This window comes from Odontesthes bonariensis, chromosome 6 (genome assembly GCF_027942865.1).
Source record: "Odontesthes bonariensis isolate fOdoBon6 chromosome 6, fOdoBon6.hap1, whole genome shotgun sequence".
NCBI lineage: Eukaryota > Metazoa > Chordata > Actinopteri > Atheriniformes > Atherinopsidae > Odontesthes > Odontesthes bonariensis.
Genome location: NC_134511.1, coordinates 12,125,559 through 12,138,725, shown reverse-complemented (window position 1 = coordinate 12,138,725; position 13,167 = coordinate 12,125,559). Strand labels below are relative to the sequence as shown.

Sequence of the window (13,167 nt, the reverse complement as noted above, 5' to 3'; positions counted from 1 at the left end):
GAATAAATGTAATGTCAGATAGGGATGGGCAATATGTAATAATGCCCAGCATAGTGGCTCTAAAATTATGACATTGATATAATGTCTTCCTGTAATTTTCAGGCAAAATAAAAAAAAAAAAGTGGGTTTGAATGGACAAAAATATAATTCAATCACTATTTCAGTACATACTTTAAGGCAGCAGTTGACATTTATTGGACAGCTACACCCAAACATCTGCACAGTTGAGAGTGAGATAAGTCATTTTCAAGCCTTTTTACATGCCCTATGCAGTCCTCATCAACTCCCATAGCCTCGTTTTAAACTGAAACTTCCAATCTGCTGCAAGATAAGTGTTTGTGCGTAAAGCACAACATGTGCAGGCGTGACGTCAACAGTGGCTGCTTGAGAATCCGTCCCTCTGCACAGAGTTGGCTCCTGAAGACGCCCCTCTGTGACAAAACTGGTAAGTTGAGGAAGGAGAACCGTTCTCCAGCTCAGCCCAAAGGTGACATGGCTGCGGGGAACCCCCTGGACTTAGCGCCACTCTGTCATTCTCAGGGGACCCAAAGTCCCAAGGAGAGATTCATATTCGAGGGTTAGTGTGGTGAAGCACAACAGATGCTGGCACAATGCGGAGCACGCATCACAACCGGGTCGCCCACGCATCCGTAAGCACACACACAGAGACCTCGTCACTCCAGCAAACAGGGTATGTGATCTGTCACAAGAAGAAAGGTGCTTATGTAACACTCGATTCGTTTCAAAGGTGTAATTGGATGTCTGCTTGGGTCGGGTGGATGAGGCTCTTGGCACCAGCAATATCAAAGCTGACATTCATCAGAGTCTGGCAAAATAACACAAAGTTCCGTTTGGATGGAAAAAACAACAACAAAAAAAAAAAACAACACACAAGCACACAAAGTCAGGCTTGATATTAATCTATTTTACACACAAAAGATACAGTTTCTGTTACATTTTATGCAAAAGTGTATATATAGAGATACAGGAAGTGTTAATGCACACAAACCTTCATTTCAAATACTGCTGACTATCACTATTAAATGCAGACACGAAGAAAAAGCATAGTTTTTTCACATTGTAACTCCCCCAAAATAAATAGCTTTCCGAGGGAAATAGCACAATAACTCAAAAAAGATAATAATTCATGTTTCGAAAAAGTGGTTTTTCTTCACATGCAGAATTCACAAAACGATCTTAGAAAAGCCAAACAGTCCAGAATGAATTCAAGGAGCAACCCGGTATAAGTGGTCTTCACCTGTTTCCCGATTAAAACACAGTGCATGTGACACTTTACGGGAGGATGCCCTGATCACATGTGTAACATACAGTATATATATATATATATATATATATGATGTAAACGTAGCTCCCACGGCCTCATTGATAACACTTTATCTACTTTCACCACAAAAAGTGAGGCAGATGTATTGTTATAAATTACATGTGGATTTTAGTGTTGAGTGAAAGCTTAATATCCTCCACAGATCATAAACTCTCCTGATTACAACAAATGGCTCCTTCAGTTTAAGATGACAGAGAAGTTACCTGTATTTGCCACTCAAGAAATTCTCCCTTGAAACTGAATGTCTCATATCATGAATGGAAAAGAATAAAACAAACTGTCAGTCCTAAAACAGAAGATGGCTAAAGAGAATAAAAAAAATATTGTTTTACCAGTAAATGCTTCGTTTATGCTCCAGCTAGTGGTTTTATTTCCTCATAAATTCAAAGAAAAACAGATCTCCACATGATGAAGGTCACCCCAATTGGGCGAGATATATTAACAACTTCAATAAAACAGTCTCATTAGACCCACAGTGGGATCAGAACAGAACACTTTCTTTTCTCTTTGTACACAGTCAAACGTCATTCTTTAAAGATCACTGAATCCCACGCGCTAGTTCACTTCAAAATCTATCAGGAGAGTGAGCAGCAGCATCTCTCACTCACACACACACACACACACACTCCCTGTAAACACACTCATTTCTCTTTTGATGAATCTCAGATTTAGAGCAGGGAAATTCTGTGCTGTGTACACAGAATGGCCGTAGAAATGGTGCTGGTCAAGGCAGTGTTTGCTGTTTTGTCCGTCGTGTCCGTCAGGAGTTTCCAGCGAGTGGTGCACAGGGTCCTGTTGCGTTGTCAGGACCGCTGAGAGGGAATGTAGAACCCAGCGGCTCTTGGCAGTTGTGATTACTCACCGCTACAGGTATGTAGTCTAGAGTTCCTCGAAAAAGGCCACCCTGGACTTGGTGCTCTGCAGAGTTAGCTGTGGAGGACATGACAGAAAAGTTGTAGTGAGGTTCATGCAAGTGGAAGAAAAAGAGAAAAAAAAATATATATCATCGGTAGCAGAACTGCAAGACCACGACAAGTATCCTCTGGAATGTCCTCAGAGTGAGTGAGTGAGTGAGTGAGTGAGTGAGTGAGTGAGTGTGTGTGTGAGTGTGTGTGTGTGTGGGGCTTCACGCTGCGGCCCCCTGGATGAGCTCCTTTTCATGGCGTGTTGAGGGGCTGGCTGCATCATCAGAGTTTGGCAGGCTTCCTGAATCAAATGCTTCAAACTGTGATGATTAAAGAATGAAACGCTACGTTTGTATTTATTTCGTGCTCAGTACCCGTTGCTTTTTGTCAGATTTTTGTCAGCCTGATCACTGATCACTGATGAATTCACGTCAGGGATGGAGGAGCTGTTCATGAAGTCCCCGACTGTTAATACACTCCACTTCAGCTTTAAGGTCCTGCATTTCAAAAGTAGAAGTCTGCAGAGCACCCTCAAATCATACGTCATGTCACTGTACTTCATCTGCAGAACATCCCCTGTAAACTTCATGCGAAGCGCATTTGTTTGTCCCGACAGGCGAACTTTCCGTTACCTCTAGATGTCCCAGCGCTAACGAGCTACGACCCGCCAAATGTTACATGCATCATACGAAGTCCTATGAATCACAAAAGGCATGACTGTCTTGTTCCCCCGAAGCCAATTAAAAGACTAAGTGATTACAATGAAAGGGTCACTAAAAAGAAAAAAAAATGAAGAAATAAATATAAAATGAAAATACTCCCAAAGCTATTTTCTTTGACTCTGACGAATTAAACACGCAGCTCTCCAGATTCATCTTTCACTGATTTTCATTTACATAAAGTGAAACAAAAGTCGGCCTCAATCAGAGTTTACAACAGGATGAGGGTAACAGCTTTGAAGGTTTTCAACACTCTCCGCTACAGGGAATCAAACAGATGGAGAGAACACAGAAAGATCAAAGCCGGAAAGAGAAAGAAGCATTAATTGCTTTTCTGCCCAGGTCTGAATGAGCTGGTGCATTAATTCCCTTCAATGAACCCTTTGGGCAAAGCTAACCGCTGTCTCTTCTAATACAGCAGAAGGGACTATGACTTCAAACTGGCTGAGTAAACTTTTTCCTCTCTGTAACACCTGTAGGGTGAAGGGAATTAAAGTGGCTGCCAAGGTAAATATTAGACCGTGGATGAAGAAGGACAGTTAGGGAAATCCTGGTTATTTCTGGAAAAGGTCTGAGAAGGATTTAGGCAAATCCAAACAGATAATGTGTGTGAGAGGGGTGGATTTGCTGTGCTGTATTTACTGACTACCCTTTATTGTCCCTGCTGACAGGCAGTCCCAACTACACTTGTGTGTAAAAGCCAGATTATGTTTATCTACGTCTGCTTCTCCAGTATTATACTGCACACTGCCCTCAGCCTCCATTCGGCAAATAAGGAACAACTCTTTATTCAATGCTACTTCCTGTCTTGCACAATATAGCAAGCTGCTGCCATAGAAGATATCCTTCTGAATGTTGTTTAGCACAATGAGAGGAACTCCACTTTGACTGACCTCATTTACATGACACTCCATACAGTCTGGATAGACTACAATACACCGGATATAAAGAACATCCCCACATAAAAGAATCCCCGCAGCTCTAGTGATTTACAGTACCGCGCAAGAGTCTTGAGAGACCACTCGTTCCTTTATTGCCAGGAAACGAGAAACAGATGCAGTGATTTACTGAAAAATGTGCAAGCATAAATGGAAAATTAGAGGCAGAAACTGAGTTTGTACAGTTCTAACGAGCTTGAAAGTCAATATTGGGTATGATAATCTTTATTCTCCAAGGCAGCCTGAAGACCAGCTTTCTGTGGTTTCTTTGCTAGGTTGCCTGTTAAGTGTAGACACAACACTGGTTCATCCCTTGAGTAAGGGTTTTAATGCATGAATGAGTCATAGGTCAGCGTTAAATGGCTTTACATACAAAAAAAAAAGACACATTCCACTGAAAGTAGTCATGTACAAGGACTGGACTGAATATTAGTGAAAAAACACCCAATGTTAAAACAAAAACTTTGAAAGACCCTCAGAAAGCCTGGAGAGCTATCAAGACCACGTTAAAAGATTACAAAAAAATCTGGATCATCGGAAAGTAAAACCTAAAGAAATGAGGGGTGGCTTACGATTTGTATTTGATGGGAATGAGCTCTCCTCATAGGCAAACAGAGCAGAACCTGCGGGCCGAGAGAAGAGCAAAGTGCGCCGGGCCATGGTAAGGGTTGTTCATTAATCATTCAGAGGAGAAAGGAAGTCTGCAAGCGGAAAACTTTGCCCAGGGTCGCAGGCCTTTCTGAATGCTTTTGGCTCAAAAGTCTGTGCTGTGTTCCAAATTCACTCTGCTCCCGTTTTCTCGTCGTCCACTCCTCCATCACCCCACCCCTATCTGTTCATCAGCTTCAGAGTGCGCCTTCAGCACTTCTCTATGACTAAGCCTCCCTTTGAACATTTGTGCTCCATCTCTGCCTTCCCTACACTTCTCACCCCTTTTGGCATGGCTGACTTGTTTACCTTGCTCTCACTTTCTCCGCCCTTCTCCCTGCCACGCTGTGTAACCCCCCCCCCCTCCCCCTCCGTCCTCCTTCAACAAGAACAATGAACGCGGGCCGTATCTGGTTCAATTTGGCCAACACTTTTAACTTCGCTCTTTCTCCTCTTGCATGTGAGAGGTGCCCCCATCAATCCAGAGGACTAATAACCAAGCAGGAATCAATTAATGTTCCAGTAATAAGAACATTTTACACCCGGAGACCAAATAGATAGGAGACAGGCTTTTTGTCATACAATGTGCTGGAACACATTTCAAATATTTAACATGATGCTTTCATGGAATTTTGAGAAATATCGGAGAGAGAAGATAAAAGAGAATGAGTCCAATCTGGCAATTCATCAGAGGACAGTGAAAATGGAATCTATTTTTGATAACAATACCAATCAATTATGGAGTTGCCCTGAAGGTGAATCAGTCAGTAACATTTTGTGTTCTATCAGATCATTCCTTAACCAGGCACAGGGCTAGATTAAATAACCAATATGGGGCAGGTTTATGTGAGAAGTAAACAAAGCATGAGCTGGAAAGAAAGGTATCGGTGAGTGCTTACATACATCAAGCCGACACTGAGGAACTGCTGCTCGCTCAGCTGATTCTTCAAAGCCAGCTTGATGGCACACACAGATTTGGGGTTGAGTGACCTCTGTCTGGCATGTTGCAGAGGAGGGTAACAGCAATGACTTTTTTTGGTTGAGAAAATAAGTAGCAAGGGCCACAGATTTCCCTCTCATTTCCTGTGTAAGCTTTTTATATTTTAATAGACTTTAGACAGGCAGTCGCTGTGCACTCTCAGAGCCTCCCTCTCCCCAGGAGGCTCCATCAAAGAAGAACCTCACGGCTGAACAGGGGGGCCAAGTGGAGAAGATTGCTATTAAGTGATGGTCTGAGAAGCAACACCCTGCCTTAATATAATAACCATTGAGGCATGGGTGTAGCATGAAAGAGGACTATCAAATTTTGATAACTACCCACAGGAAGATGGTTTGGATCAATGTAATAACCCCAGCGCCACGGGCTGATTAGACAGCTGTTGAATGGCTGAAAGACGAGTGCAGTGTGTTGATATTTTTACCAGAGCGTGCAGCTTTCTCCCGCTGCCTTCTTCAAAATGCCTGCTCATAAACTCTGTTTTTTAACTGTTTTCAAACTTCTCTGTCACTGAAGAAGACACCTTCTTTGGGTAAACGACGCCAATAAACAGAGGGATTCTAAATTTCAGATTTCTACCCAATTATTGGACTTTATTAAACTCATTTGTGGGCTCAGTTTCGGCACATTTAGTTTTTAAGTCAGCGTCTTCCCTTCTAGGGTGACATTACACCCGCCAACAAAAAACTTTCAAAAAGCCTTTACCTAAGAATACATTTGCACGACACAACTCACCTCTGTTAACTGCTAACTTTTCTTTGAAAAAAACCTGCTAGGATCACCTTCTTGATTTATTCATCTAACTGTTGCCCCTACATAAGAATTGAGGTCATATCTGTGGTTGTGTATTACTTATTTGACTGAGCCTCTCTGAAATGAGACCCACTGAAACTGAACTCATCCACGGTTTGCATGAGGCATTGATGCGAACACGTGAGGAGCGCTTTTCAGCGGTCTGCCGGGGAATGTTACCGACACGGTCATGCACACAGCCGAGCTGGAGCCTACCTTTTTAAAGTTGCTGTGCTTGCTGGTCCCCTGCTCTGCGTTCTGGTTGTGAATGATGTCGAGCGGAGTCTCTCTCTCCTTCAGCTTCAGACTTTCGATCTCGGTTTTCAGTTCATTCAGCTGCTCCTGCAGGTGCTTGCTCTTCTCCATGTACTCAACTCTACATGAGGACAAATGACAGGATAACAGTAGGCCGTTGTTATCATGTCCATCAGGATCGAATGCAGTGAAAATAACGGCAAGAAAGACAAGAAAGACACAGAACTATACGTATCATGTGTATTCTTTACTATAATAGTCCAGCAGCATGTACTGTACCTGTGATTTAATACAACTAATCTGCAACTTTTACTTAGGAAATTTTATTCTAAAAGAAACTGATCAAAATGCAGAATGAGCGATAAAAATGAAACCTAATTATCAATTAGATCATACATTTAAGTCATCTTCAAAAACCATTAAGTTATCTCCCATAATGGGAAGTGTTTGTTTGCAAGCTTTATTTTGTTTTGGCAATTACTAATGAAAGACAATTATGTTTCTAAAGTGTCATTAAGTATATAAATCTGGCGCGTCAAATGGACATGAATCTCTGGATAAATTCGAATACGGTGTCTCCTCAAGAATACAGAAAGTTACCAATCAGTTGTTTCTCTGCGGTGCTGCTGTTCACTTGAATTTATTTGAACAACTTCATCACCTAATGATTATAAAACAACTAAGACTCGGGTAATTTATTCAACTCCACTGCCGGGGTCATTCTGGTCTGGATGTGCTTTTTGCTGTCTGCAACCATTGACCCCAAGAGCTATTGAGATAAATTGCCCTGAATGCCAGCAGCAACATCAGTGGCATCTGATGCCGAGGGTCACGTGCTAAACTGAAGTCCTCCGTCAAAATGTGCACGTGGAAAACTATAGTACATTTAGAGTTCTCTCAAACACATTTTGATTGATAAACATTTCCTCCTGGCAAATAAACTGAGAGTATAAAAAGTCCCAACTCAACTGGCCAAAACACAGAATAAAAAGGACGATCGCCGGCGTAGAACCGGCAACTCACTTCTCCTTCTCGATCTCCATGGAGAGGCGTTTCATGTCAGTATCTTTAAAGTCAAAGCTGAGGTTCTCCCTGCTGAAGTTTAGGTCCTTAGGCATGCCGTCAGTTGGCAGTCCGGGGGACTAAGATGGAAGAAATGATTATAGGATGAACACGTCTCGACATTTTTAATAATAAAAAGGAAAAAAAGAAGAGAATTTAGGGAAGAAGGAATAAACTACAACGGCTAATTATCAAGAGTAAAAAGGAGAGGGGGGGAAAGGGAGGGTAGAGAGCACCGAGGGAAAAAAAACAGCAGAGAGCAAGATGAAATAAATTCAGATTATATTATAGCATATGAGAAAATATGGAAAACATGTCTGCAAAATGAGCAAAATAACACAATGGTGGTGGAGAAAATGGCTCAAACTGAGGGGGGGGAGGGGGGGGGGATATCGCCGCTTTGATTGTTTCCGACCGTGAACGTGCATATAAATGCTTTCAAATGTTGTCTGAAAGGCATCGGTAACATGCCCACCCCACCCTCAGCTGAGGGCAGCTTGACTGGGGCGGATATTGATTAGAATCAAGATTACTGTGTGTGTGCAGACTTTTCCTCCCAACAGCTGAAACAGCAGTACACAGTTAAATTCAGGCAGCATGTCTTTTGTGTGTATATGCAGCGGGATCCGAGTAAATATGTGTTGGGATTCTTCATTCATAAGCTGTTAAGAGTTTAATATTCAATCTATGGCCAGCGTGTCAAAATCCATGTGTGCAGGGAGATGAATGTGTTGTTAACATGCTGGAAGCTGCTGCGGGGGCTACTTTGTGCGCTGCCTGCTCTTATACAAGCATCTCTAGTTTAGTGTGGCTTTGCAGGACTCAAATTGCACGTGTCTGTATGTGCGCGCATGTGAGACAGTCTGTGCATGTTATTGGGATCAAGATAAAAGTGCCAAACCAATATAGTCACTGCATGTTTCAATCCCAGCCGCAGCAGCTGATAGGACACAACAGTTTGAATTATATCTGAATTATACATGCTCAAAAGCAAGCTTTCTGCCTGCATAATCTCTCATTTATGAAGATACAACTTATGCATAAACTCAGGAACTGGAAGAAACAATAGGTCTATAAAAGATATGACATCCAGGGTTCCAGAAGCATCTTCTGTTGCAACAGTTTCATTCTTCTCTTATACTTTTCATACCATTGCTAATACTAAAGTAAACTCTCAATAAGTAGTTTGCTTTCTACGAGTTGCTTTATTTTGTTCAATTGTGAGCAACAAAGGACGAGCAACAGTGTCTCTGCCCAAAGAGGAAGTAAACAAACAGTTGTTTCGCGTTTTATCTCCCCCTTTGATATACTGAATGAATATTACATTGTTGCTTCCCTCAAATGTTTTAGTCTCTTTATAAACCAAAAAACAATGATGAAAACAGAAGTTGAATAATGATGAATAATTCAAGTTTCAAAGTGTCTTTGCAGCTTTGTTTATTCATTGTGTGCATGGAAACAACGATTCTGATGAAGCTTAATATTTGTCCACGTGAGATGATGGGTGCATATATTGTTCAAAGAAACCGATGATGCATCGTCTTTCAAACTAATTTGGTTGCAGGTGCCTGGAGCGGTTACGGAGCGCTTTCCGCAGAGCTGTTACACAGAGATGCATCGAGGCATCGAGGCATTTGTGTTCTTGCTGTCAACAACGTCGAGCTCGCACCAGCTCGTACTCTCTCACATGGTCGGAAACATTTGGGTGGGCTAGCTCCCTGCTGAAAGCACCCCTCTCTTCTGATCAATTCACTTTTAGAATGAGGCATTTTACACATCATAAAACAGAATAGGAGCAAGAGTCTAGAAACTTCAACAGTTTTCTTTAGTGCAACACTTGCGCAGACCTGGAAATTCTCTGGTCGATTTGCACGAGTGTCCTTGTGCATCACATTTACAGTCATTTTTATAACTGCAACAATCTGTTGATTAGTTGAAGAATGTGTTTTTTTTTAAACTGATTTTTACAAGAAAAAAATTCTATTAAATCCTGCTTAAAAATGTAAGAATTTCCTGCCCTTTTGGTCTCAGACAATGCGTTTTAGGATCTTGTAATCCAGACATTTCACAAGTCGATACAGTTGAGGAAGCGAAAAGGTCAAGGTTTTACTAATTAATTCCTCCCGCTGATTGTCGACAGTTTCAGCTGATTGATTCCCGATTGCCCGTGAGCATCTGCTAGTGAACTGGATTTTCACTGCATGGCTTGTGTAAGTACCAACACGTGTGTTAGAGCGTGTCTGTGGTCAGTTACCTTATAGACAGCCTTGCTGGTAATCTCCAGCAGCTTGTGCTTTGCCCTGCGCTCCGAGTCTCTGGCTTCCTGTAGGTCCTGTTTCAGCTGCTCAGCCTCTTTAGCCCTGAGGGGCAAACAGACAGAGGAAACAAACTAAATATGTTAATTCACCTGCTAGAATTTCCAAGGAAGCAGAACAATCTAAATCCAATCCAGAATTATCTGGCATAATCGGTAGTTTGATATTCAGTGATCCAGGGATGACTACGTGTTAATATCCAAGGTAATTAACACATGACAGCACAGGACAACCATTACCGACTCCATTATTTCCCCATTAAGTCTGAACATTCATATTTAAGAATGCTGTAAGCCAGTGATTATGTCTCTTTCTATGTGCTCCTGAACACTCAGCAGCTCCCCATTGATGTGGGGGAGCTATGCGCCTCAAGCATTTGAGTGGACATAGTCATTTACATGTTGAGTGCCGCCTGTTTAAATCTTTCTCTGGTGCAGAAAAGTGCTTTCCCAGGAATTACAGTTACAGGCAAGTGGCAAATGGTACCCATTTGAAATGATTGCCTAATAACCTATGAAGTAGAGGCTGTGAAGTGATATCAGTGACAGTGTGTACACTGTTTTGTTATGAATATGAAACTATATTCAAGCCTAATGGCGAGCTGAGAATCGCACCACCAGTCTAAAGCTCTTTATTTCTCTGTGCCCCAAAGATTTAAAAAGTCAAGAGCAGACATTTGAGCTGATTGATCCGATTCACTCAAAGATCGTATGAGAAAAAAAGAGAGGAACTGCCTTGAAAGGCACAGATAAAACAGATGATAAATTCGGTTTTAGCCCTGTAGAACTTCAGTGTGAAGTAAAAGAGATTCCCACCATCAATCAATATTAGTGCGAACAATTAACTGCCACAAATGAACTGCTGTGCCTTGGACTGAATGGGGCGCGCTGCTGAATAAAAGCTTTCACTTACTTTGTTCCTCTGGAAGCAGCAAGGTGTCTGTGGCCTGCTTTCCGGATGCAGTGCAAGAACAATACCTTTGGCATTAAATTATTTCTTAAACAAGTTAGGCAGTTCCTATTTTTTGACAGAGCAATTTATTCTGTGCATGGCGCACACTCACAGACTTCAGTGCATGAGAATGTTTGGGAACCTTAAAGTAATAGTACTAACATAAAGACATTTTGGAGGCTCATGAGCTGAGGGAGTTATTTAGCAACCTTTTGATGCTTCTGTCAGAAAACTATTCTATTTGTGGAATTCACAATTCAATAAAAGAAAAAAAAAACCTTTGGAAAGGTAGTAAGAAGTGGAAATAAGTTTCTCTTGTGTGCATATGTGTGAAATGGCAACAAGGAGAGAGGATCCGGGTATGAGAGCGATGTTCTTATTGATTCAAAGCCACAAAAGCTGCCAAAGCTGAACAAATATACTTCATAGTCTCTGCAGCATGGAGAGTGCACGCTGGATTCCTCCAGCAGCTCTTTCTTCTTCTCCTCACCTCCTTTCTGACTCCTCAGCCATCTTGAGTGCAAGCATCTCAGCCTCCAGCATTTTCTGTTCCATGAGCCGCCGCTCCTCCTGGCCACGCATGGCGGTCACTTTGATGCGCTGCATCTCCGTCTCAGCCTCAGCAGCTTTCTGGGCCAGCAGCTTGGCCTCCTCCTCGGCGATCTGGGCCTTTTCAGCCAGCAGGTCTGCCGTCTGTTCAGAGCGCAGCTGGAGAGGAGCAAGACGGGGGAGGTCGCAGGGCAAAAAACGAGAAGACAGTTGGAGTCACAAATGAAAAATTTTATAGAGCAAGGGAGGACACGAGGGGCAAGGGAGGTGCAGGGGTGAGGATGAGCACAAACCCAAAAAACTGGGGGAGATTGATGAAAAAGAATCTCAGAAAAAGGAAAAACTTGGTGATAACATGCCGACAAAAACCATCAGAATCCTACCAGAGCCTCGTTGGCCATGTGAGCCTCATCCTGCAGCTGGATCAGCCTCCTCTCCATCTCGTCCCTGGCTCTCTCTGCCTCCTCTCGCAGCTGCTTTTCCCTTTGAAGGCGTTGCCGCTCTACCTGAACGACACATACGGTGGACAGTGGTGTAAAGAATGGTGGGAAAATGAAACTGAATATGGAAATATGGTGATGGAAGTGTCTCTGATGGACATTTCAGTATAAGGACGTAGAGACGATTAAAAGGAGTTCAGACTGGGTTTTTTGGATTTGCTGGACTGATTCTATTCTCCACCAGCACACAGTGAGCCAGTGGGCCAGAAAGAAGTCTTTAATGCTTGTACAACTGTTTATCTTATCTTCTGGTGTAACTTTTTCTCAGATAAATAGACTAATCGATTTATCGAAGTATGGATTAAATTAACAATTTGACTCTGATTAGAACACCTAAAGAAACTTGTTTTCACCTGTTTTCTGGCCCTTTCCTCCCTGGCCTGAGCTTTCATCTGTTGAACTTCAAGCGAGTCCACCCGCCGCCGCCGCATGAACAGGTCGTGATTTCCTATACACAGCTGGAGGATCTACAAGAAGAGAACCAAAAGCAAAGATGGCTGACAAAACTTTTCTGCAGCAGTTGTTTGTGGATGGCAAAACAACGTTGATGACCTCAGCTGAACACACCAGCTTGTTGACTCTTAGCCGGGAAGAGTTGAACTTGAAAACACTGGTTTTTTTGTCCAGCGGTTTGATGGTAAACTAAAATTTTGGGGGGGGGAAAAAACAAGAAGAAAACGGGATTATTTTTAATCGTTTCAGCTCTCTTGTAGGACAGGGCATTCAATTTCCACAGCAAATTCTCTCACCTCCTTGTCGCTGTAGGATATGTTGCGGATCTCGTTCCAGGGGAAGGAACACTTGGGTGTTAGCCTGTTGTCCGGCTCGTAGATGTGCAGACCCAGGGCATCCACTCCCAGAAGAAGATCTGTTCCCTTTTTATTCTAAACCACAAAAGAGTAAATAAAACTCTTTTACCCGGCTGACACCAGCAGGCAGCTGTGAGGCCAAACCTCCCAGCCAGCATTAATTTGTTCCTTCATTTGACAGAGGTGGCTTTGCAGCGGCTATGCCTGCCAAAGCTGTTTGTTGGAATTGACCTGAACAACAGCGCTGGCGGGGTGTGGATGCAGTCCGTGCTTGTTCATTTGAAAACAGTGAATTATGGGAGCCTAGTTTGACTTTTCGATGGTATTCTAAAATGTCTCGGCCTTTAAAAGAACACACTGATCAAAAGCAGAGCCACCTCGA

At 42.6% G+C, this 13,167-nt stretch overlaps 1 protein-coding gene across 1 annotated transcript in view; it reads right to left on the bottom strand.

The window, feature by feature from the left end:
- Positions 1-229: 229 nt before the first annotated feature.
- Positions 230-13,167, bottom strand: part of nf2a (NF2, moesin-ezrin-radixin like (MERLIN) tumor suppressor a) — a 33,399-nt gene continuing 20,461 nt past the window's right edge. The window contains exons 8-16 of the mRNA XM_075467410.1: positions 12,726-12,860; positions 12,544-12,618; positions 12,330-12,443; positions 11,860-11,982; positions 11,418-11,635; positions 9,916-10,021; positions 7,623-7,741; positions 6,561-6,720; positions 230-2,275 (exon numbers count right to left, since the gene is read on the bottom strand). Of these exons, the coding sequence (XP_075323525.1) occupies positions 2,225-2,275; positions 6,561-6,720; positions 7,623-7,741; positions 9,916-10,021; positions 11,418-11,635; positions 11,860-11,982; positions 12,330-12,443; positions 12,544-12,618; positions 12,726-12,860 (1,101 nt within the window). The 3' untranslated portion in view covers positions 230-2,224. The remainder of the gene's footprint in view (positions 2,276-6,560; positions 6,721-7,622; positions 7,742-9,915; positions 10,022-11,417; positions 11,636-11,859; positions 11,983-12,329; positions 12,444-12,543; positions 12,619-12,725; positions 12,861-13,167) is intronic.